We start from the raw sequence: 25,358 nt of genomic DNA, 5'->3' as shown, positions 1-25,358 counted from the left end.
TATTACCTTGAGCTCACTGCTCCTACAACCACCGAGCCCTCACCTCACCGACCCGCAGGCTACCAATCTTCATCTTGTCAGCATTGTAATGGGATGTGATGAGTCCTGGGAGGTAAAATAGCCCAGGGCACAAACTGATGATGCTGAAGGGGTTTGATAACAACATTATTTCCTAACCAGCCCTCACTGCCTGAAACCACGTCCTCTGTCACTAGAAGCACAAGCTTGCATTTATGTAGCACCTTCCACAACTTCAGGACGTCCCAAAGCATTTCACAACCAGCGAGGTACTTGTGAAGTCTAGTCACTGCTGTAATGTAGGAAACGTGCAGCCAGTTTGTGCACAGCAAGATCCCACAAACAGCAATGTGATTTTTAACCAGATAATCTGTTTTGTGACCTTTGTTGAGGACCAGTAAGAACTCCCCTGTTCTTCAGAATACTGCCATGACTTCTTTTACATCCATCTAAGAGGACAGACAGGGCCTTGGTTTAATGTCTCAACCAAAAGATGGCACCTCTGACAGTGCAGCGCTCCCTCAGTACTGTCAGCCTGTATTAAGTGTTCCAAGCTCTGGAATGAGGATTAAACCCATGACATTCTGACTCGAAGAGTGGCATCCACTGAGTGAGGGCTGCACCTCATGGGGCAAGAGATTCTGGTTGCCAGGACTGACAGTCCTCACCTTGTGCAAAAGTACACAAAAGAAACATTCAAAGAATCCAACACAGAAACAGGGAGAAGATCAGTGTAGTTTTTTTTAAACCTTACCACACAGTATTGTTTCCCTGTCCCCAGCAAAGCTGCTGATACATAGTCCCCACTGTGTATGTCCAGTAGTGTAGTCACATCATCTTGCTGTGATGGCTCATAAATATGTACTGAACCCTGTGGGTAAAAGGAACAATACACTCACTGTACTTTACACAGGCATTCCAATACATAAAATGATGACATCATCAGCACCATAGATCACCAGAGCCAATCTTCCCATCTGCACTCATCAACAAACTGATATTGTTCCCTCAATTAAAAGCCCTGTTCATCATTACAACAACAACTTTCTTTATTTAGCACCATTAACATAGCAAAATGTCCCAAGGCACTTGATATTTGTGGATAATGATAAGAGTAGTCCTCGGGTGAAGGTGCTAAATTGGGGGAAGGCTAATTATAACAATATTAGGCAGGAACTGAAGAATTTAGATTGGGGGCGGCTGTTTGAGGGTAAATCGACATCTGACATGTGGGAGTCTTTCAAACGTCAGCTGATTAGAATCCAGGACCAGCATGTTCCTGTGAGGAAGAAAGACAAGTTTGGCAAGTTTCGGGAAGCTTGGATAACACGGGATATTGTGAGCCTCGTCAAAAAGAAAAAGGAAGCATTTGTAAGGGCTTGAAGGCTAGGAACAGATGAAGCACTTGAGGAATATAAAGACAGTAGGAAGAAACTTAAGCAAGGAGTTAGGAGGGCTAAAAGGGGTCATGAAAAGTCATTGGCAAACAAGATTAAGGAAAATCCCAAGGCTTTTTATACGTATATAAAGAGCAAGAGGGTAACCAGGGAAAGGGTTGGCCCACTCAAGGACAGAGATGGGAATCTATGCGTGGAGCCAGATGAAATGGGTGAGGTGCTAAATGAGTTCTTTGCATCAGTATTCACCAAAGAGAAGGACTTGGTGGATGATGAGCCTAGGGAAGGGAGTGTAGATAGTCTCAGTCATCTCATTATCAAAAAGGAGGAGGTGTTGGGTGTCTTGCAAAGCATTAAGGTAGATAAGTCCCCAGGGCCTGATGGGATCTACCCCAGAATACTGAGGGAGGCAAGGGAGGAAATTGCTGGGGCCTTGACAGAAATCTTTGCATCCTCATTGGCTACAGGTGAGGTCCCAGAGGACTGGAGAATAGCCAATGTTGTTCCTTTGTTTAAGAAGGGTGGTAAGGATAATCCAGGAAATTATAGGCCGGTGAGCATTACGTCAGTGGTAGGGAAACTATTAGAGAGGATTATTCGGGACAGGATTTTACTCCCATTTGGAAACAAACGAACTTATTAGCGAGAGACAGCATGGTTTTGTGAAGGGGAGGTCGTGTCTTATTAATTTGATTGAGTTTTTTGAGGAAGTGACGAAGATGATTGATGAAGGAAGGGCAGTGGATGTTATCTATATGGACTTCAGTAAAGCCTTTGACAAGTTCCCTCATGGCAGACTGGTACAAAAGATGAAGTCACACAGGATCAGAGGTGAGCTGGCAAGATGGATACAGAACTGGCTCGGTCATAGAAGACAGAGGGTATCAGTGGATGGGTGTTTTTCTGAATGGAGGGGTGTGACTGTTCCGCAGGGATCAGTGCTGGGACCTTTGCTGTTTGTAGTATATATAAATGATTTGGAGGAAAATGTAGCTGGTCTGATTAGTAAGTTTGCGGACGACACAAAGGTTGGTGGAGTTGCGGATAATGATGAGGATTGTCAGAGGATACAGCAGGATATAGATCGGGTGGAGACTTGGGCGGAGAAATGGCAGATGGAGTTTAATCCGGACAAATGTGAGGTAATGCATTTTGGAAGGTCTAATGCAGGTGGGAGGTATACAGTAAATGGCAGAACCCTGAGGAGTATTGACAGGCAGAGAGATCTGGGCGTACAGGTCCACAGGTCACTGAAAGAGGCAACGCAGGTGGATAAGGTAGTCAAGAAGGCATACGGCATGCTTGCCTTCATCGGTTGGGGCATAGAGTATAAAAATTGGCAAGTCATGTTGCAGCTGTACAGAATCTTAGTTAGGCCACACTTAGAATATTGTGTGCAATTCTGGTCGCCACACTACCAGAAGGACGTGGAGGCTTTGGAGAGGGTACAGAGGAGGTTTACCAGGTTGTTGCCTGGTCTGGAGGGCATTAGCTATGAGGAGAGGTTGGAAAAACTCGGATTGTTTTCAGTGGAACGACGGAGGTGGAGGGGCAACATGATAGAGGTTTACAAAGTTATGAGCAGCATGGACAGAGTGGATAGTCAGAAGCTTTTTCCCAGGGTGGAAGAATCAGTTACTAGGGGACATAGGTTTAAGGTGCGAGGGGCAAAGTTTAGAGGGGATGTGCGAGGCAAGTTCTTTACACAGAGGGTGGTGAGTGCCTGGAACTTGCTGCCGGGGGAGGTGATGGAAGCAGATACGATAGCGACGCTTAAGAGACATCTTGACAAATACATGAATAAGAAGGGAATAGAGGGATATGGGTCCCGGAAGTGCAGAAGTTGTTAGTTTAGGCAGGCATCAAGATCGGCGCAGGCTTGGAGGGCCGAATGGCCTGTTCCTGTGCTGTACTGTTCTTTGTTCTTTGTATATCAAACAGAATTTGGCATCAAGCCACATAAGGAAATATTAGGGCAGGTAATCCAAAGATTGGTCAAAGAATTTGCTTTTAAGGTGCGACTGAAAGGAGGAGGGAGAAGTACAGACGGAGAGGTTTCGGGAGAGAATTCCAGAACTTAGGGCCTGGGCAGCTGAAGGCATGGCCGCCAATGGTAGAGTGATTAAAATCAGGGATGCTGACGAGACCAGAAGTAGAGTATCACAGCTTTTTTTTAATTCATTCATGGGATGTGGGTGACGCTGGCCAGGCCAGCATTTATTGCCCATCCCTAATTGCCCTTGAGAAGGTGGTGGTGAGCTGCCTTCTTGAACCGCTACAGTCCATGTGAGGTCGGTACACCCACAGTGCTGTTAGGAAGGGAGTTCCAGGATTTTGACCCAGCGAAAGTGAAGGAACGACGATATAGTTCCAAGTCAGGAAGGTGTGTGGCTTGGAGGGGAACTTGCAGGCGCTGGTGTTCCCATGCATCTGCTGTCCTTGTCCTTCCAGGTGGTAGAGGTCGCGGGTTTGGAAGGTGCTGTCTAAGGAGCCTTGGTGCGTTGCTGCAGTGCATCTTGTAGATGGTACACACTGCTGCCACTGTGCGTCGGTGGTGGAGGGAGTGAATGTTTGTGGATGGGGTTCCAATCAAGCAGGCTGCTTTGTCCTGGATGGTTTCAAGCTTCTTGAGTGTTGTTGGAGCTGCACTCATCCAGGAAAGTGGAGAGTATTCCATCACACTCCTGACTTGTACCTTGTAGAAGGGGGACAGGCTTTGGGGAGTAAGGAGGTGAGATACTCGCCGCAGGATTCCTAGCCTCTGACCTGCTCTTGTAGCCACCGTATTTATATGGCTACTCCAGTTCAGTTTCTGGTCAATGGTAGCCTCTAGGATGCTGATAGTGGGGGATTCAGCAATGATAATGCCATTGAATGTCAAAGGGAGATGGTTAGATTCTCTCTTGTTGGAGATGGTCATTGCCTCGCACTTGTGTGGTGCGAATGTTACTTGCCACTTATCAGCCCAAGCCTGGATATTGTCCAGGTCTTGCTGCATTTCTACACGGACTGCTTCAGTATCTGAGGAGTCACGAATGGTGCTGAACATTGTGCAATCATCAGTGATTGAAGGAATGAAGCAGCTGAAGATGGTTGGGCTGAGGACACGACCCTGAGGAACTCCTGTAGTGATGTCCTGGAGCTCAGATGATTGACCTCCAACAACCACAACCATCTTCCTTTTGCTAGGTATGACTCCAGCCAGTGGAGGGCTTTCCCCCTGATTCCCATTGACCTCAGTTTTGCTCGGGCTCCTTGATGCCATACTCTGTCAAATGCTGCCTTGATGTCAAGGGCAATCTCTCTTACCTCACCTCTTGGGTATAGCTCTTTTGTCCATGTTTGAACCAAGGCTGTAATGAGGTCAGGAGCAGAGTGACCCTGGAGGAACCCAAACTGAGCCTCACTGAGCAGGTTATTGCTAAGCAAGTGTGGCTTGATGGCACTGTCGACGATACCTTCCATCACTTTACTGATGATTGAGAGTAGACTGATGGGGCAGAAATTGGCCGGGTTGGACTTAGATTAGATTAGATTAGAGTAGAGATACAGCACTGAAACAGGCCCTTCGGCCCACCGAGTCTGTGCCGAACATCAGCCACCCATTTATACTAATCCTACACTAATCCCATATTCCTACCAAACATCCCCACCTGTTCCTATATTTCCCTACCACCTACCTATACTGGTGACAATTTATAATGGCCAATTTACCTATCAACCTGCAAATCTTTTGGCTTGTGGGAGGAAACCGGAGCACCCGGAGAAAACCCACGCAGACACAGGGAGAACTTGCAAACTCCACACAGGCAGTACCAGGAATCGAACCCGGGTCCCTGGAGCTGTGAGGCTGCGGTGCTAACCACTGCGCCACTGTGCCGCCCTTTTTTGCTTTTTGTCTTGCTTTTTGTGTACAGAACATACCTGGGCAATTTTCCACATTGCAGGGTAGATGCCAGTGTTGTAGCTGTACTGGAAAAGCTTGGCTAGGGACGCGGCAAGTTCTGGAGCACAGGTCTTCAGTACTATTGCCGGAATATTGTCAGGGCACATAGCTTTTGCAGTATTCAGTGCCTTCAGTCGTTTCTTGATGTCACGCGGAGTGAATCGAATTGGCTGAAGACGGGCATCTGTGATGCTGGGGACCTCAGGAGGAGGCCGAGATGGATCATCAACTTGGCACTTCTGGCTGAAGATTGTAGTAAATGCTTCAGCCTTATCTTTCGCACTGATGTGCTGGGCTCCCCCATCATTGAGGATGGGGATGTTTGTGGAGCCACCTCCTCCAGTTAGCTGTTTAATTGTCCACCACCATTCACGGCTGGATGTGGCAGGACTGCAGAGCTTCGATCTGATCCATTGGTTATGGAATCGCTTAGCTCTGTCTATTGCATGCTGCATACGCAGTTTGGCATGCAGATAGTCCTCTGTTGTAGCTTCACCAGGTTGACACCTCATTTTGCCTGCGCTCCTGCAGTCTTCATTGAACCAGTGTTGGTCTCCTGGCTTGATGGTCCTGGTAGAGTGGGGGATATGCCGGGCCATGAGGTTACAGATTGTGGTTGAGTACAATTCTGCTGCTGTTGATGGTCCACAGCGCCTCATGGATGCCCAATTTTGCATTGCGAGATCTGTTCGAGATCTATCCCATTTCGCATGGTGGTAGTGCCACACAACACGATGGATGGTATACTCAATGTGAAGGCAGGACTTCGTCTTCACAAGGACTGTGTGGTGGTTACTCCTACCAATGTTGTCATGGACAGATGCATCTGTGGCAGGCAGATTGGTGAGGACGAGGTCAAGTATGTTTTTCCCTCTTGTTGGTTCCCCCACCACCTGGGGGATATGTCCTTTAGGATTCAGCCAGCTTGGTCAGTCGTGGTGCTACCGAGCCACTCTTGGTGATGGACATTGAAATCCCCCACCCAGAGTACATTCTGTGCCCTTGCCACCCTCAGTGCTTCCTCCAAGTGGTGTTCAACATGGAGGAGTACTGAGTCATCAGCTGAGGGAGAGCGGTAGGTGGTAATCAGCAGGAGGTTTCCTTGTCCATGTTTGATCTGATGCCATGAGACTTCATGGGATCCAGAGTCGATGTTGAGGACTCCCAGGGCAACTCCCTCCCTACTGTATACCACTGTGCCGCCAACTCTGCTGGGTCTGTCCTGCCGGTGGGACAGGACATACCCGGGGATGGTGATGGCAGTGTCTGGGACATTGTCTGTAAGGTATGATTCTGTGAGTCTGACTATGTCAGGCTGTTGCTTGACTAGTCTGTGGGACAGCTCTCCCAACTTTGGCACAAGCCCCCAGATGTTAGTAAGGAGGACTTTGCAGGGTCGACAGGGATGGGTTTGCCGATGTCGTTTCCGGTGCCTAGGTCGATGCCGGGTGGTCCGTCCGGTTTCATTCCTTTTTATTGACTTCGTAGCGGTTAGATACAACTGAGTGGCTTGCTAGGCCATTTCAGAGGGCATGTAAGAGTTAACCACATTGCTGTGGGTCTGGAGTCACATGTAGGCCAGACCAGGTAAGGACAGCAGATTTCCTTCCCTAAAGGACATTAGTGAACCAGATGGGTTTTTACAACAATCGACAATGGTTTCATGGCCATCATTAGACTAGCTTTTTAATTCCAGATTTTTAATTAATTGAATGCAAATTCCACCTTCTGCTGTGGTGGGATTTGAACCCATGTCCCCAGAGAAATACCCTGGGTCTCTGGGTTACTAGTCCAGTGACAACACCACTACACCACCGCCTCCCCAATGTGGAGGGTTGTGGGGCTGGAGGAGATTACAGAGATAGGGAGGCATGTGCCATGGAGGGATTTGAAAACAAGGATGAAAATTTTAAAACACTTGAACATTGTACCAGAGGCTCTGATACCACGATATTTTTATGTCACATACTTCTAGATGAACTCACAGTTGAGGCAGCAGTCTCATAATTACACCAACACTCACCTGGGAGGGGGCATTTCTTAATCATAGAATCAGACAGCATAGAAGGAAACCATTCAGCCCATCATCCCTGTGCTGGCTTAATATCAATAGGGCTTCAGATCCAAAGCCACTGCTGTTATTTGTAGAGCAGTCCATGAGATGAACTCCCAGTAAGACACTGCAGATGGGCCAGTGTGCTCTTTGTTTCCATGTGTTTACTGAGGTTCCAGGGCTGGGGCTCAGCCCTTTGGCATCATTAACTATGGAACTGCACCCCAGCATGAGCAAACAGCTTCAAGGGGAGGGAAGAGAATCAAAACTGGAGTATATGAAACATAATGCAGTGGGTTAGCGACAGATAACTATTTGCCCAAGATGTTACAGTCCAATTGAAACCAAACAGGAAGGAAAAGTTAATCTGAAAGGTTATGTTTGTAATACAAAGATCTTTCATGATGTGTAAGCCCGATCCAGTCAGACCCTGTGCTCAGAGTCTGAGGGATCAGTGCAGCCTGAAGCTGAACAAGCTTTACCTCATCTGTTGCAATGAGCAGAAATCTGTAGTCTACTGAGAATGCAATGTTCCTAATTGATGTCCCTGCTGACCAGCATTCCTCAACTTCCACCTTGTGGGGTTTCACCTTGATACAGTAGAGTATTCCATCCTGAGAAATACATTGTACTTGGTTACTGGCATACAGACACAAAGGCATGCAATGTCTCACACACACATGGGCACAGAAATGTATTCATGTATGTTTCCGATCTCACACCAGACTAATGCATGCATATACATGAGAAACTATGCATATGGTTCATGTTACACACACACTCACTCATTGATGTGCTCAATATCACACAAACACTCAGACTAACTTTAACCAATCCAAACACAAACACTAACTCTAACCACACCATGTCACAAACTCAAACACTAACCCCACTGGTGTTGTGGTATAGGGGTTATACAATAGACAGGCCAGAGTATTTGGCAGCATATTGTTTTATAAAATTACATTATTCAGAAACAAATACCTTTCCTGCTGTAAACAGTCCCTTTGTATAGAGTGCCAAGGTGTTCGCTGCACACGGTTTTAGCGTTGGGTAGACACTCATCATAATCTTCGAGGGTGTCAGATAATATCCCATCATGGTGTCTAGACAAGAGGGCAATTATGTAACAAGATTTCTTTCTTGGGCACAGTAGGATAACAACAGACAGCATGAAAAATACAAAATAAGCTCATTAGTATGAGAACAGAGGAAAGGCAAGACAGCTGACAAAGTGCCTCCATCTGTATTGTGTGTCAAGGTGAGACCCCTGCTTGTCCCAGTGACTTAAGTGGACATGTAAGACCCCATGGCACTATTCAGAGAATTCCTCCTAGTGTGCAGGCCAACATTGCTCCCTCAACCAACACCCCCAAAAAACTAGTCAACTGAGTCAACAGCGCTTGAGATGGCTTGGCCATGTGAGCCACATGGAAGATGGCAGGATCCCCAAAGACACATTGTACAGCGAGCTCGCCACTGGTATCAGACCCACCGGCCGTCCATGTCTCCGCTTTAAAGACGTCTGCACCGTGACATGAAGTCCTGTGACATTGATCACAAGTCGTGGGAGTCAGTTGCCAGCATTCGCCAGAGCAGGTGGGCAGCCATAAAGGCGGGGCTAAAGTGTGGCGAGTCGAAGAGACTTAGCAGTTGGCAGGAAAAAAGACAGAAGCACAAGGGGAGAGCCAACTGTGTAACAGCCCCGACAAACAAATTTCTCTGCAGCACCTGTGGAAGAGTCTGTCACTCTAGAATTGGCCTTTATAGCCACTCCAGGCGCTGCTCCACACACCACTGACCACCTCCAGGCACTTACCCATTGTCTCTCGAGGTAAGGAGGCCAAAGAAGAAGACCACAGAGGGCAAATGGGGCCCCGAGTTTAAAGATGGCCCCTCCGACAATGCAGCACTCCCTCAGTGCTGCACTGGAGCATCAACCTGGATTTTTGCGCTCCAGTCGCTGGAGTGAGATTTGTACCCACAACCTTCTGACACAGATGTGAGAGTGCTACGCACTGAGTCACAGCTGACACCAAGTGCTGGCAAAATGTGACAGCAAGCTTGGGTTTTACGAAGCAGACATTGTGGGGAAGTGAAGAGCGAGGGAGAAGAGGAGTTCCAGCTTTGAAGTCCTGTGAAAGAATAAGATAAGAGTAGGACGGCATGGTGAGTCGTGATTTGCTCAAAGGGAGGACAAAGAGTGTGAAGGATGGCATACTTTCAGCTTACGGTAGGAACAAGAGATGAGAGTTCAGAGCAAAGTAACATTGATAAATAAAAAGAGAGAGTTGTGGAAAAGCATGAGAGATAAGAGTGTAACCACCTATCAGATTAAAGGCTTTGTTCAAACTTTGTTAAGTCCGATTGAAAATTAAAACTTGTGTTTGAGTTGAACTCAGTGTCTCCGTTTCAATAATTAAGCAAAACATCTTACCTGTGGCCAACTGTTCAATGGATGGAGCAGCCAGTATGACAGCTTTATGCAACTCAGCATCTACCAGTAAAAGATGCCCCTTTTTACAGCCCACGTACAAATCGGAGATTGGGGTCCAGCAGACAGATACGGGCTGAACCATAGGCTTCCGGAGTTCTCTTGGCTTCAGAAGAGAGAAAACAACAAAACAGGGAAGATGAAAAATGAGACATCCACAGTGAGTGTAACCCGATTTTTTTGTTTATGGTCAAATTCCAATTCCTGATTTTCTCCAGGGTCATTCAGGAATACTGCAACATGCTATACCATGAATGATGGTCAAGGTATGTTCCCTCGAAGGGGAAAAATAGGACAGACAAATCCAGGGCTCCCTGGATGACAAAAGAGGTAGCGATTAAGATAAAGAAGAAAAAGTGTGCGTATGACAGGTGCTGGGAAGAAAATACTATTGAAAACCAGACTGAATATAGAAGGTCCAGAGGGGAAGTGAAAAAGCAAATAAGAGAAGCAAAGAGACAGCATGAAAAGAGACTGGCAGCTAACATTAAAGGGAATCCCAACATTTTCTATAGACAAAAAAAAATAGTAAAAGGGTGGTAAAAGGAATGGGGTCAATTAGGGACCAGAAAGGGGATTTACACATGGAGGCAGAGGGCATAGCTGAGGTATTAAATGAATACTTTACATCTGTCTTTACCAAGGAAGAAGATGCAACCCAGGCAATGGTGAAAGAGGAGGTAAGTCAGACACTAGAAGGGTTTAAAATTGATAAAGAGAAAGTATTAGATAGACTGTCTGTACTTAAAGTGGATAAAATACCAGGATCAGATGAGATGCATCCAAGGATACTGAGGGAAGTGAGGGTGGAAATTGCAGAGGCACTGACCATGATTTTTCAGTCTTCCTTAGACTCGGGGGTGGTGCCAGAGGACTGGAGAATTGCAAACATTACACCCTTGTTCAAAAAAGGGTGTAAAGATAATCCGAGCAATTACCAGTCAGTCAGGTTAACTTCGGTGGAGGGGAAATTTGCAGAATAAATAATTCAGGACAAAATTAATAGTCATATGGAAAAATGTGAGTTAATTAAGGAAAGCCAGCATGGATTTCTTAAGGGAAAATCATGTTTAACTAACTTGCTGGAGTTTTTTGAGGCGGTAACAGAGAGGGTTGATGAGGGCAGTGCTGTTGATGTGGTGTACATGGACTTTCAAAAGGCATGTGATACAGTGCCACACAACAGACTTGTGAGCAAACCTGTAGCTCATGGAATAAAAAGGACGGTAGCAACATGGATACAAAATTGGCTGAGTGAAACAAACAGTAGTGATTAATGGATGTTTTTTGGGCTGGAGGAAGGTTTGTAGTGGAGTTCCCCAGGAATCAGTGTTGGGACCCTTGCTTTTCCTGATATATATGAATCATCTAGACCTTGGTGTACAGGGCAGAATTTCAAAATTTGCAGATGATACGAAACTTGGAAGCACTGTGAACCGTGAGCAGGATAGTGTAAAGCTTCAAAAGGACATAGACAAGTTGGTGGAATGGGCAGACAGGTGGCAGATGAAGCTCAATGCAGAGAAATGTGAAGTGATTCATTTTGGTAGGAAGAACATGGAGAGACAATATAAAATAAAGTGTGCAATTCTAAAGGGTGTGCAGGAGCAGAGGGATAACCTCACATTTATCCACATTATACTGCATCTGCCATGCATTAGCCCACTCACTCAACTTGTCCAAATCACCCTGAAGCCTCTCTGCATCCTCCTCACAACTCACCCTCCCACCCAGTTTTGTGTCATCTGCAAATTTGGAGACATTACATTTAGTTCCCTCATCTAAATCATTAATATATATTGTGAATAGCTGGGGTCCTAGCACCAATCCCTGCAGTACCCCACTAGTCACTGCCTGCCATTCGGAAAAAGACCCATTTATCCCGAGCCTTTATTTCCTGTCTGCCAACCAATTTTCTATCCATCGCAATACACTACCCCCAATCCCATGCTCTTTAATTTTACATGCTAATCTCTTATGTGGGACTTTGTCAAAAGCCTTCTGAAAGTCCAAACAAACCACATCCACTGGCTCCCCCTCATCAACTCTACTAGTTACATCTTCGAAGAATTCTAGTAGATTTGTCAAGCATGATTTCCCTTTCGTAAATCCATGCTGACTCTGCCCGATTCTACCACTGTTCTCCAAGTGCTCTGCTATAAAATATTTGATAATGGACTCTAGAATTTTCCCCACTACCGACCTCAGGCTGACTGGTCTATAATTCCCTGCTTTCTCTCTACCTCCCTTTTTAAATAGTGGGGTTACATTAGCTACCCTCCAATCTGTAGGAACTGTTCCAGAAACTATAGAATCTTGGAAGATGACCACCAATGCATCCACTATTTCTAGGGCCACTTCCTTAAGTAAGGGAGACCTCTTATTCCTAAACTGTGTCCCCTGGTTCTAGTCTCCCCCACAAGAAGAAACATCCTCTCGGTATCCACTCTATCAAGTCCCCTCGGGATCTTTTATTTTTCAATAAGGTCACCTCTCATTATTTTAAACTGTAATACGTACAGGCCCAACTTGCTCAACCTTTCTTCATAAGATAAGCCCTTCATCCTAAAATTAGTCGAGTGAACCTTCTCTGAACTGCTTCTAACACAATTATATCCTTTTCCAAATAAGGAGACCAGAACTGTACACAGTACTCCAGATGTGGTCTCACCAAGATCCTGTACAGCTGCAGTAAAATTTCCCGAATTTTATACTCGATTTCCCTTGCAATAAACACCAACATTCCATTTGCCTTCCTAATCACTTGCTGTACCTGCATATTAACCTTTTGTGATTCATTAACCAGGACACCCAGATCCCTCTGTACCACTGAGTTCTGCAATCTCTCTCCATTTAAATAATATACAGCTTTTCTATTCTTCCTGCCAAAGTGGACAAGTTCACATTTTCCCACATTATACTCCATCTGCCAAATTTTGCCCACTCACTTAACCTATCTATATCCTTTTTAGACTCTTTACCTCCTCTTGACAACTTACTTTCCTTCCTATCTTGGCGTCAGTTTTGATACGACCATATGAATTAGGAGCAGAAGTAGGCCATTCAGCCCATCGAGCCTGCTCTGCCATTTAATAAGATCATGGCTGATCTGTTAGACTTCCACACTCCCAGCTACCCCCGATAATCTTTGATTCCCTTACCTAACAAGAATCTATGTACCTCCGCCTTAAAAATATTCAATGACCGTCTGAGGCAGAGAATTGCAAAGTCAATGCACAGATGCACACAATGTTCAACAAACACCAGAAGCAACTTACCACAAATGTATTGGCCATGTTTCCCACGAGACCTGCCTGGGATGATATTAACATCCTTGGGCCATAGTAGGTTAATGCATTACAGTCAGGACCCATCCCAACATCCTCTGGAACTGCCACAGATCCATCTTCTGCAGGGAGTTTCACATTTCTGCAGAACAAAAAAAAAGGTTTTATTAATATTTTTAATATAGCGATATCCTGATTTACTTCCTGCAGATAAAAAGGCAACATTGCTTCACTTATTGATAATTGTCTTCAATGCACCCAATTAAATGTTGAATTTATCTTCACTCCTCTTCAAGTGCTTATTTTTGTTTTAATGTATTATGATTTAGTTGCATTCATCGCCATCTGAAGCATCTCCTAGCCCGAGATTTCTTCATACGTTACATGGGTATCCCACATGGAAAGTCCTGCAGCCACTGGCAGAGACCCAGATATAGAGCCCTGACCTCCATCGATGGCTGTCTTGAATAAGCACAGGAACTTTTGCATTACTATTCCCCTGCTTCTCGGGGAAAACATATACAGGGGCTCATTTCAACATAACCTGCCCAGGGGGAAACTGATGGGATTGGATCAGTGGGGAGGGGTAAAACAAGCAGCCAATTGGATCTGGTTAGATTTTCATTTGGGAGAGTGGTGATAAAATTATCCTGATGGCCTCAGCTTGACACTTCCCAATCGTGGGATCAGGAACTCCACAAGTAGCTGTTTCCAGTGCATTTTAGTCAAATCACATCACAGCTTAGTAAAATTGGCCAATTTGGAAATTGGCATTTTGGGAGCAAAATTAGGCAAGAAAAATCTGGAATTTCTTTTTCTCTGATCCCTTTAGGTGATGGAAACTAGTCTAGAAGATTACTCCAGCCCTATTTAACATTATGCGCAACCTCTCACTTGTAGAAGGTGATCTCTGCCCCAGACTTACTTGAAGGAATTCAGGGTATTGGTCTTTAATGCAAATGCTGGCAGCCTGGTGCACAGGCCCACCATTCCCTGGGAAAAGAACCAGCTCCTGATGTTTCACATAGATCTGGCCTTGTACAACTCAAAATTGGTCCCCTGGTCCTCCATAACCTATGCAGTTAAGTGTTGCAAAACCAAAATCACAGCAGGCTACTCACCCAGTGTACAAGTTGCTCCTAAATCACCAATAAAGGATTAAACTGCAAATGAAGGTGTGACTGACCCACCAGTAGGAAGGGAACAGGATTGAGTTAGTTGAAAATAATTTTAGCAAGCTAGCATTTCTCACAATGGTTACCATTTACTTTATTTACTGCGTATTCCCTGCAAAATCTCAGTCAGGGCAGCTGTAGGTCATATTGTGTCAGTTGTGGCTCAAGCCTATATTCCGGTACCAGTATTGAGGGAACACTGCACTGTGGAGGTGATGTCTTTCAAATGAGATGTTAAACTGACACCCTCTCAGGTGTTATAAAAGATTCCTTGGCACTATTCTAAGAAGAGCAGGGAAGTTCTCCAAAGTGTCCTGGCCAATATTCAGCCCTTAAACAACATTCCAAGACTGATCATCATCACACTGCTGTTTGTGGGACCTTGCTGTGTGCAAATTGGCTCTGTGTTTGCTACTTTTTAAGTGACCATGCTTAAAAAGTAGTTCATTGACTGTGAAGCACTTTGGAACATCCCGAGATTGTGAAAGGTGCTGATTAAAAGCAAGTCTTTCTTTCTGTTCTGTATGTGTATAATTAAAACAGCATTGTGTAGATGGTAAAACGTGCTTGTAACAAACCAATTATTCAGTTCCCCCTCTTTAGTCTATGCCACTTACACACGCTTTAAGATGTGAAAGTCATCGCACTGTTCAATATTCCACAATATCAGGCAATCCTCGCTGGCCAGACACAGCTGGCGCTGGTTCATGGGGTTAAAACTCAGAACATTAGCCTGCATGCCTAGAACGGACTTGCTGCAGAGACGAATGCTGGTTTTCCAGTTCCTTGTGAAAGTTAAGAACAATAAAAACAAATTAAAAGACTCGGTCAGCAAACCTCTCACATTCTTTCAGAAAGCAAAGGTCCAAAATCCTGAAGGTGTCAGGTTTTCACAGCTGCAAACCTCAGATCTGAGCCAGAGTTTCCCAAATACCAAGAGTGCAGCCACTGGGAGACACAGTGAGCACATGTCTGTCCCGTGCTGCTCCTGGCTGCTACTGGGCAAGGACAAATAAATCACAGCGGGCTTGGCTGGTTACTGCCATTAGTCTACCCTCGGGTACTACCCAACATTGAGATTCTGTGCAGCACAGGCCTTGGGGCACACGGTTCTCTCTACCTTGTCCTCTAGCCCACAGAATGCTACCTGGAACAGGACAGCAGAAAGAAAAGGAATAAATAAGAAAAACAAAATCAGACTGCAGAGTCCTAATAATTATTCTAAATGTATAGAGGCTGGTACAGAATACTGTAAATGAATGATCAAATCATTCAACATGGCCTAACAATTTTTATCCAAGATTATCTTTTAATCTTTTAGACTTATTAAAGGTGCAGGAAAAATACACCAACATTTAGAATGCACAACACGGCTGGAATTTTACGTTGGGCAGGAGGCCCTGCCCACCGGCCGAAAGGTAGGTGGCAAGCCTGCCTCTGCCAGGCCTGAGGAGCCACGGCGGGATTTTTCCCTCCCCAGGCTCTTAATTGGTCTTGGGCGGGACTTGCACCTCCTTGAGGCAGGAGGTTCCGCCTAATGGAGCTGTCAGTCAATCAGAAGGCCGACAGCTCTTAGACCCAGCAGCACCACCGGGAGCGGTGGCCACTGCTGGGACTACACCCAGCCATTGGAGGCAACAGGAAGGACGGACCCAGATCTCAGGTAAGTTTTTAAGGCCTTGCCTGGGACAATCTCCCGGGCCTTGGCGAGGCAAGGGAGTTCAGTTGGGGGTGGTGGGAGTGTTTGCATTGGGGGCAGTTGGGGCTTCAGGGGCAGATGTCCGTGGGGGCATAGGGTGACTGATCAGGAAGGCACCCCTCCAGCCCGCAAGGCGGCCGCCTGGCTGAACTAGGCAGGGGTTCTTGGGGCCTTTGCCATCCGGCCGCCGTGGGTAAATTACCCGCAGTGGCGAGTGGAAGCCCTTAAGTTGCAGTTAATTGGCCACTTAAGGACCTTGATAGGCCTGGGTTGGGCAGGCTGTTTCTTGCCACTGCCACCTCACGTAAAATTGCAGTGGGGGTGGGAGGGGGTCGGGAAAGCCCCCCCGCCATCTCCACTCAGTCCTCAGCACCCCGCTGCCCACCCCCCCCACCCCGTCCGCCAGCAGCCCACTCGTTGGGGGGCTGTAAAATTCTGGCCCCATGTGTCTAATACTCATTATCATTATACCTTTATTCAGTTCACTGCACTATCCTATCAGCGACAGCACGGGGGTTAGATACAGAGTAAAGCTCCCTCTACACTGTCCCCATCAAACACAAAAAAAGGGGTTAGATACAGAGTAAAGCTCCCTCTACACTGTCCTATCAAACACTCCCAGAATACAGACGACATGGGTTAGATACAGAGTAAAGCTCCCTCCAATCTTTCCTGGTGACCTCCTTTAACCTAACTACACCAATGTGACATTTGCATGTTCAAGGCGAGCTATTTCATGCCAATTACAAGTGAGATTTGTTCAATGTCAGTTTATGCTGCAGACTTTGTTTAGATTCCTTATACCCTTCAGACAGAGGAGAGTTTTATCCTGCTGGTGTTTCTGGATTCAACCCAGGTTCCACAGCAATACACGCTGTAAAAATCTGAGCTATTATTTTCCTACTGTGGAAAGTAATATTACATGTCAAATCCTGCAGGGTGCTGTAGAACAGTAAGTGTAATTGCATAAAAACTATTGTTGCAAGATTATTTCTATTTCTTTTGTAAAAAAATGTTTTGTAAACTTATAGTTTAATTATGGACACTGATTCGTTTGGAATCTTGAAGAGATTGCTAAACTTTGTGGGTTTAAAAAAAAATAAGTCACCAGAAGGTTCCTGGATTTGGCTAGTAAACAAGTCTTCTGGAAGGCACCTGTCTGTGGATAATCACCTAGCAGGGGTTGTTTTTGACTTGGGGAGATGTTTACTAAGAAGTGACAGGCCAAGATTTATGGATGTCAGGAAGCTTGACTTCTGGAAGGTTTTAGTTTCAGTTTGAACTGTTAGAACAGACAGTTGGGCTTTGCCTGCCAGAAGAAGAATAGCTCTGCTCTCTCTCTTGAAAACACATCCAATATCCTGTGTGTCAGATTCCTAGTTCCTTCCGTATTTGAAGAAACCCTGCATGTTTGAAGAAGATCGAATGTGTGGGAACTGAAACCTTGTTGCTGCATTCCTGCTGCAAGTCCTATTTGTAGCCTGTGTAGCTGCATCTCTTGGAAAGCCTACCCAAACTGATCTTCAACATCGCCTGGAAAGAACTGTTCTCAGAAGATCCCATTGACAGGTGTCTATACGCAGTTGGGATGCCAAACCAAAACACAGGTCATCTTTCCATACCTTCTTTTCAGCCAAAGTGTTTTTTTCCCTTCTGTTTTCTTTGTAACAGCTATAAACAAAAATCCCTTTTATTTTCCTGGTTAACCAGTGTGTATGTGTGTGTGAGAGACAGGCTAGGATAAATAAGGGGCTTTAATATTCCAATTTGTTTGTATGTTTTACATCATTATTGGTTAAAACTGGTTTATAATAAACTGATAATGTTGTTCATTAAAGAAACCTAGTTGATGTGTTTTCCTCTGGGGAAAAATAAAGTATATGATTGACCGTATCGGTAAGTGGAAAACTTTAAATATATGTTGTGATCTGTGGAGAAGTGGGACTAGAATAAACAGTGCACTCCTCCCGCCTCAGTCACAATGCAATCTACTGGGTCCAACAGGTCTATGTCGACATTTATCTCCACACAAAATATAGGGACGCAGTGTGGTAATGTCACTGGACTAGAAATCCAGACCCCAGGCTAAAGCTGTGGGGAATAAAAACAAGAAATGCTGGAATCACTCAGCAGGTCTGGCAGCATCTGTGGAAAGAGAAGCAGAGTTAACGTTTCGGGTCAGTGACCCTTCTTCGGAACTGACAAATATTAAAAATGTCACAGGTTATAAGCAAGTGAGGTGGGGGTGGGGCAAGAGATAACAAAGGAGAAGGTGTAGATTGGACCAGGCCACATAGCTGACCAAAAGGTCACGGAGCAAAGGCAAACAATATGTTAATGGTGTGTTGAAAGACAAAGCATTAGTACAGAAAAGGTGTTAACGGACTGAATATTGAACAGCAGCCAGTGCAAACTTGAAAAAAAACAGTGGGTAAGCAAACTGAACAAACTAAGATGAAATGAAATAAATGCAAAAGAAAGGTTGTAAAAAATGTAAAAAGGAAAAAGGAAAAACAACTAAAAATGAAAGTAAAATGGGGGGCTGTCATGCTCTGAAATTATTGAACTCAATGTTCAGTCCGGCAGGCTGTAGTATGCCTAATCGGTAGATGAGATGTTGTGCCTCGAGCTTGCGTTGATGTTCACTGGAACACTGTAGCAATCCCAGGACAGAGATGTGAGCATGAGAGCAGGGGGGAGTGTTGAAATGGCAAGCAACCGGAAACTCAGGGTCCTGCTTGCGGACTGAGCGGAGGTGTTCCGCAAAGCGGTCACCCAGTCTGCGCTTGGTCTCCCCAATGTAGAGGAGACCACACTGTGAGCAGCGAATACAGTATACTACATTGAAAGAAGTACAAGTAAATCGCTGCTTCACCTGAAAGGAGTGTTTGGGGCCTGGGATAGTGAGGAGAGAGGAGGTAAATGGGCAGGTATTACACCTCCTGCGATTGCAGGGGAAGGTGCCATGGGAAGGGGACGAGGTGGTGGGGGTAATGGAGGAGTGGACCAGGGTGTCGCGGAGGGAATGATCCCTTCGGAATGCTGACAGGGGATATGGGGACTGTGGGGACATGGGTTCGAATCCCACCATGGCAGATGGTGAAATCTGAATTCAGTTAATAAATTTTACATTTCATAAATGATGCAGGGCAGCCTGATAATTGGTTGCATTTCAGATAATCCAGTTAAAAGTATGATTACTCCAAGGATGGCACATACAATAACAATCCATCACAAACAGTCCTGAGGAATACTTTGAAGACAACGTATTTTCACCTCAATGTGCCAACTGCAGTTTGCACCACAAATATACAGTACGATACAGAATGCATTGACATGGAACAGCTCCAAAAAGAAGGCTGCAGAGACAAAGAACAGGATCAATAGCTGATCAAAGTCACTCGTCTGCAACAAAGTACAATCACTGCAACACAAACTAAAAATATACACTGACATTTCAAATGGATTCTGAGCAAGGCACTTTGGAAAAACCTCTATGGCAGTATTTTGGTTTTGTATGTGAGGGTTATGAGGGTTATAATCATTCAATGTCAGCGCATTCATCACAAACATCTCCCTCTCCTTTCCTTACGTAATCAATCTGTTCAGCTTACCATTCTTGAAAAAAAACTAGTCTAATGGTGATTGTTGTAAAAACCCATCTGGTTCACTAACGTTCCTTAGGGAAGGAAATCTGCCATCCTTACCTGGTCTGGCTCCGTGTGACTCCAGACCCACAGCAATGTGTTGACTCTTGACTACCCTCTAGCAAGCTACTCGGTTGTCAAGGACAATTAGGGATGGGCAACAAATGCTGGCCTGGCCAGTGATGCCCACGAAATAAAAAAACGAGGCACCTATCCTTATATTCCTTTTCCTCTTCACGTGCTTATCGAGCTTCCCTTTAAATGCATCTATGCTATTCGCCTCAACTACTCCTTGTGGTAGCAAGTTCCACATTGTTATACCATTGTAGAGTAGAACACAGTATCTGTAAAAGGCACATTACCAGATGGTTAGACTGAATTCTGGAATTGAGGAGAAGCTGGCAATGTAAGAGCCTGAGTAGCTGAACTCCAGCAGCGTGTATTCCAATTCTGCCCCATCTGAAAAAGAGAGAAATAAGTGATATCGGGAAATCCTCTTGTTTTTGCTTCCTTTTTGTGATGTTCATGTTAATCAGCTGGAAAAATGCGAGAAATTAGAATTTAACAACATTTGGCACCAAACAGCAGCAAACACTCCCAGAGCAGGTACAGCATAGATTAGATATAGAGTGAAGCTCCCTCTACACTGTCCCATCAAACGCTCCCAGGACAGATACAGCACTGGGATTGGCTGGGCAATTTGGAGCACTTCCTGCCTGCAATCAGGGGGAGCAACTGCACCTGTGCTGCTGCAACTGCAGAGTGGAGACTGCAGTAACTGGAGAGAGGTGAATGCAGAGTGGAGTGGGGAGACTACGGTAACTGGAGAGAGGTGAATGCAGAGTGGAGTGGGGAGACTGCAGTAACTGGAGAGAGGTGAATGCAGAGTGGAGTGGGGAGACTGCGGTAACTGGAGAGAGGTGAATGCAGAGTGGAGTGGGGAGACTGCGGTAACTGGAGAGAGGTGAATGCAGAGTGGAGTGGGGAGACTGCGGTAACTGGAGAGAGGTGAATGCAGAGTGGAGTGGGGAGACTGCGGTAACTGGAGAGAGGTGAATGCAGAGTGGAGTGGGGAGACTGCGGTAACTGGAGAGAGGTGAATGCAGAATGGAGTGGGGAGACTGCGGTAACTGGAGAGAGGTGAATGCAGAGTGGAGTGGGGAGACTGCGGTAACTGGAGAGAGGTGAATGCAGAGTGGAGTGGGGAGACTGCGGTAACTGGAGAGAGGAGACTGCAGAGTGGATTGAAACCATCAAGGAAGGCTGCAATTGTTTTGGAGAGGTGGGTGTCAGGGCACCTGAAAGACTCTAAATATGAACTGTTTGGGGGAGGGGGAAGAGGCCAGAAGACTTGGGTGGGGTTGCCAAATCCAGTAGGGGGCCCCTATGTTTGTATTGGTGTTTGCACACAGGGAGCTCCCTCCCCACCCCAACTGTCTGCTTGGGACAGCTGGAGTTGCCCGGGTGAAGACTTTCTTGTTAAAATCAGAAGAGGAGAGTACCAGGCGGCTCCAGCCGTCCCGGGCGAAGAAGCCTCCCCCAACTGGAAGACTACAAATAGTTTTGGACTAATTGTGATAAAGGTGCTCCAACTGACAGTTGGAACAAACATCCTTTTCAGCCTTTCTCTCCCTTCCTCCACTCAGTCGCCTCAGTCACCTATCCTCCCCTTTTCCTTTACCTTCCTACCCCTATCCTCCTCTACTCCCACTCCACTTTGTTTAAAGTTAGCTTTTTTTTTGTTTCAACTGTGTAAGTTTGCTTTGTTTCTTGGGGGTGGACGTGGCTCTTAGACCCCATGGCAAGCTCTCCTTCGCCAGTGGCGGGGCCTTCCTGTACATATGCTGCTGCGGCTGCTGTAGCTGCACCTGTTGCCCCGTCACCATTTGCATTAATAACATCGAAGCATAGGGTCAAAAGCTACATCCACCCGAACATGACGATAGAGACATGTGTGAAAGCAATGGCCGAGGTTGTCAGCCCTTCGGCCATTGTTGCAGCCTCTAAAATGTACGGGAAGGCAGTGTTATTCCTGAGGACCGAGCAGGCGGTGTCCCTGGCTCTGAGCAAGGGGCTCACCGTGGGTGGGACCTTTCTGCCAGTGGACCCCCTGGAGGCCACTGCGCAAAGGGTCATTTTATCCAATGTCCCGCCCTTCATTCCTGGTGAGCTCCTCCTTCCCCACCTGCACCATCTGGGGGAAGTAAAGACGGGGCTCACCCCAGTCCCGCTCGGTCTTCGGGAGAACTGCCTCCGGCATGTGTACTCCTTCCGCCGCAAGCTATTCATGCAGCTGGTGCGGTAGGAGGTTACAGAGGGCCATTTCAATGTAGAGTTCCAGGGGACGGCCTACCGTGTCTTTTGGACCTTGGACGGGGCACGGTATGTTCGTAAGAACTGCCCCAACCTCCCGGCTGCCAACTCCAACACGGTGGCCCAGGGTGGCGCCGCTGTACCCTCTCCCACCGCCCCCCCCCCCCCCCGCCCCCCCACACCTCCACCAGATACCATTCAGTCGGTACCGGAGGCTGTGGTTTTCACGGCCTCCGGCAGAGAGGGGGTGCCCGTCCAAGTGGAGGAAAGGCGCGGAGGAAAAATAAAGGTCGAGAGGCGCGTCCCCTGGACACCGTGACACTACCCGAGTCTGAGCTCAGCCCAAAGCCTCATCTCGGGGAGCCCACTTGCCCCAGAGCTGGGCTCAGGCCCAGGGTGACTAAAAAAAAAGAGTGCGGAGCCGGAGGCCTCTGATGGCATGGAGGTCTCTGAGCCTCTGCACCCAACTGGGAAAAAGAGGAGAAGGCACCCCTCCACAGAGGTAACACATGGTCCTGAGGTGCAGGGTCCATCTGTTGGAGGGGAGCTGTCTCCTGTTTTGGGTCCCCAGGTTTCCCTTACCACTACCACCAAAGCTACAAAGTCTGGGCAGGAGCTCCCTATTCCTCAGGATGGAGGGGAGGGGGAGGCCCCTGTACATGAGGCCCCTCCTGAAGGAGTAAGTGGAACCCTGCTTGTGGTGGGGGAGCCTGGGAACGCCGCTCATTCTGCCACTGCCACTGGGTCGGGTGCCTGAGTGGAGGGGAGGGCGAGGCCCCAAAGGGTCGGCCCTCCCTGCCGGAGTCCTCCACCGACCAGGAGACACCCAACCCGGTTGTAATTGAAAAGGTTGTCCCTGTTGCTGGGCCTGTGGGTGCTGGCTGAGCGGGAGATGGCCTCCTCTCTCCACCTCCGGTCTCGGCACCAGCTGGACTTCCGGAGTCGGGAACTTCCGTCTTCCCTGGACCGCTCATTGGCTTGGGAACGGAGGTGGAGGGGTGTCCTGGACCACTGGCGCCCACAGGCTCTAGTTTCACAGTAGAATCCAGAGAGGACTCCTCCGCTATCGATCTTGGGGGTGAGATCGTGACGGAGGTAGGACCAGCTGGCGCGGCTGGGACGTCCGCCCCACAGTGTGTGGTGGGTGTGTCGACCGCTGGCGGAGACAACCTGGAGGAGGATGGGGATTCGGTGTGGGCCATGGAGGAAGACCTTGATTCCATCGCCAGTCAGGTGGTGGACTCCCTCGTGCTTCCCACCGAATCTCCTCCCATCCCCACGGCGGAACTCCGGGATTTCCTCACGGCTTGCAGGGGTTGCCGCGATAAAGTTCAGCTGGCCCTCGGCCGTTGGTCGAATCTGGCGCTGATCATACAGTCCGTCCGTGCCGCCCTGAAGAAAGCGGGCAAGCGCACGGGTGTGAAATTGGTTGAGAGGCGCCGTTTTAATGTGTTCCTCAATGGGTTGCTGGGGGAGTGGAAGGCCAGGTGCACTTCCACTCCCTCCTCACAGTGAGCTTTTGGTGACGGGTTTTAAGTACCTTTGACATGAAGATAACCATAGCCAGCCTCAACATCAACGGCAGCAGGGGGTCTCACCACAGATTTCACAATCTCTCAGTCCTCAGGGAAGGGAGATACGCGGTGAGCTTTCTGCAGGAAACACACACCGTTCCGGGAGACGAAGCCACCTGGCTCCTGGAGTGGCAGGGTGGGGTCTACATGAATTACCTCACCCCTATTTCTAGTGGGGTGGCTGTTTTGCTGGCCCCGACTTTTCAGCCGGAGATCTTGGGGGTCAAGGAGCTAGTGCCGGGCCGCTTGCTCCACCTCGTCGTTTGCCTGGGTAGCGTGCCGCTCCACTTTGTGAACGTGTACGCGCCCAGGCCAGGCGTATCTGTTCTCTTGAGCTCCATCGATAGCGGCGAGTGCATCATCCTCGGGGGAGGGGGAGATTTTAACTGCACCCTCGAGGTGGGGGATCGCACCGGTCCCCAGCGCGGCCAAGCGTCGGTGGAGAAGTTGAGGGGACTGATCAGCTCCCTTAACTTGGTGGACGTCTGGCGGAATCTCCATCCCGACTCCAGCGCCTTCACGTGGAGGTCTGGAGGAGGAGGGTCCCGAATCGACCGCCTCTACTTTTCGCAGGTGTACGTCTCCCGCGTCTCGGCGGCCTCCATGCAGCTGGTGCCGTGCTCGGACCACCGCCTGGAGTGGGCGGAGTTCATTCCGCTCCGCACGCGGGCGGGGTCCGCGTACTGGCACTTTAACAACGGGCTGCTGGAGGACGAGCGATTTCGGGACTCATTCTGTCGATTCTGTGCCGACTGGAGAAGGAAGCAGGTGGGCTTCCCCTCCTTGAGGCTATGGTGGGATGTGGGCAAGACTCACATCCGTGTCTTCTGTCAGGAGTACGCGAAGGGGTCAACCAAGAGGCAGGAAGCCGTGATCGGGCGCCTGGAGAGGGAGGTGCTCGACTTGGAGTCCTGTCTCGGTCATGCTGTCGCGGACCCGGCCCTGTGGCAGGCGTATAAAGAGAAGGGCGCGCTGAGGGACCTGCAGCTCATAGGGTCCCGAGGCGCGTACGTGAGGTCGCGGCTCCAGATCCTGGAAGATTTGGACCGCGCCTCACCCTTCTTCTACTCGCTGGAAAATTGGCAGGGGGTCCGTAAGCAGCTCGTTGAGCTGCTGGCCAACGACGGATCCTCCATCACGGATCCGGAGGGAATGGGCCTACTGGTCCGTACTTATTACAGTGCATTGTTCTCTCCGGATCCGTCCAGCGAGGACGTGCGCAGAGTTTTGTGGGAGGACCTGCTGCAGGTCAGCCCGGAGGGCGCCGAAGGATTGGAGGCTCCGCTCACGTTGGCGGAGCTGACTGGCACCCTCCACCAGCTCTCAAGGGGCAAATCCCCAGGGCTGGATGGGTTGACCGTGGAGTTCCTCAGGGCGTTCTGGGACGTCCTGGGGGACGATTACGTGTGGGTCCTGGGGGAAAGCCTGGCGACCGGGGAGATGCCCCTCTCGTGGCGCAGGGCGGTCATCGTCCTACTGCCGAAGAGGGACGATCTCCGCCTGCTTAAAAACTGGCGTCCGGTCTCCCTCCTCAGCACGGATTATAAGATCTTTGCCCGGGCTATGTCTACCCGCCTGGGCTCCGTGCTGGCCCACATGATCCACCCCGACCAGTCCTACACGGTCCCGGGCCGATCCATCCAGGACAACATCCACCTGGTCTGGGACCTGATTCAAATTTCCCAGAGGACTGGTCAGTCGGTCGCCTTTCTCTCCCTCGATCAGGAGAAGGTGTTCGACAGGGTGGATCACGAA

The 25,358-nt window shown here is 48.0% G+C and overlaps 1 protein-coding gene across 3 annotated transcripts in view; it reads right to left on the bottom strand.

Moving 5' to 3' along the window:
* cfap43 (cilia and flagella associated protein 43) overlaps positions 1-25,358 on the bottom strand; it is a 293,334-nt gene that overhangs the window by 256,030 nt on the left and 11,946 nt on the right. For 2 of the 3 annotated variants that reach the window (XM_068053204.1, XM_068053205.1), the window contains exons 3-9: positions 20,079-20,175; positions 14,988-15,155; positions 13,187-13,337; positions 9,852-10,014; positions 8,399-8,520; positions 7,897-8,028; positions 773-889 (exon numbers count right to left, since the gene is read on the bottom strand). In XM_068053204.1, coding sequence (XP_067909305.1) covers positions 773-889; positions 7,897-8,028; positions 8,399-8,520; positions 9,852-10,014; positions 13,187-13,337; positions 14,988-15,155; positions 20,079-20,175 — 950 coding nt within the window. Of the gene's footprint in view, positions 1-772; positions 890-7,896; positions 8,029-8,398; positions 8,521-9,851; positions 10,015-13,186; positions 13,338-14,987; positions 15,156-15,723; positions 15,741-20,078; positions 20,176-25,358 lie in introns of those variants that run through there. The other variant, XM_068053206.1, reaches the window with a different exon arrangement.

This window comes from Heterodontus francisci, chromosome 20, assembly GCF_036365525.1.
Source record: "Heterodontus francisci isolate sHetFra1 chromosome 20, sHetFra1.hap1, whole genome shotgun sequence".
NCBI classification, from domain to species: Eukaryota; Metazoa; Chordata; class Chondrichthyes; order Heterodontiformes; family Heterodontidae; genus Heterodontus; species Heterodontus francisci.
The sequence above is the reverse complement of the archived record's forward strand: the minus strand, read 5'-3'. Positions and strand labels throughout refer to the sequence as shown.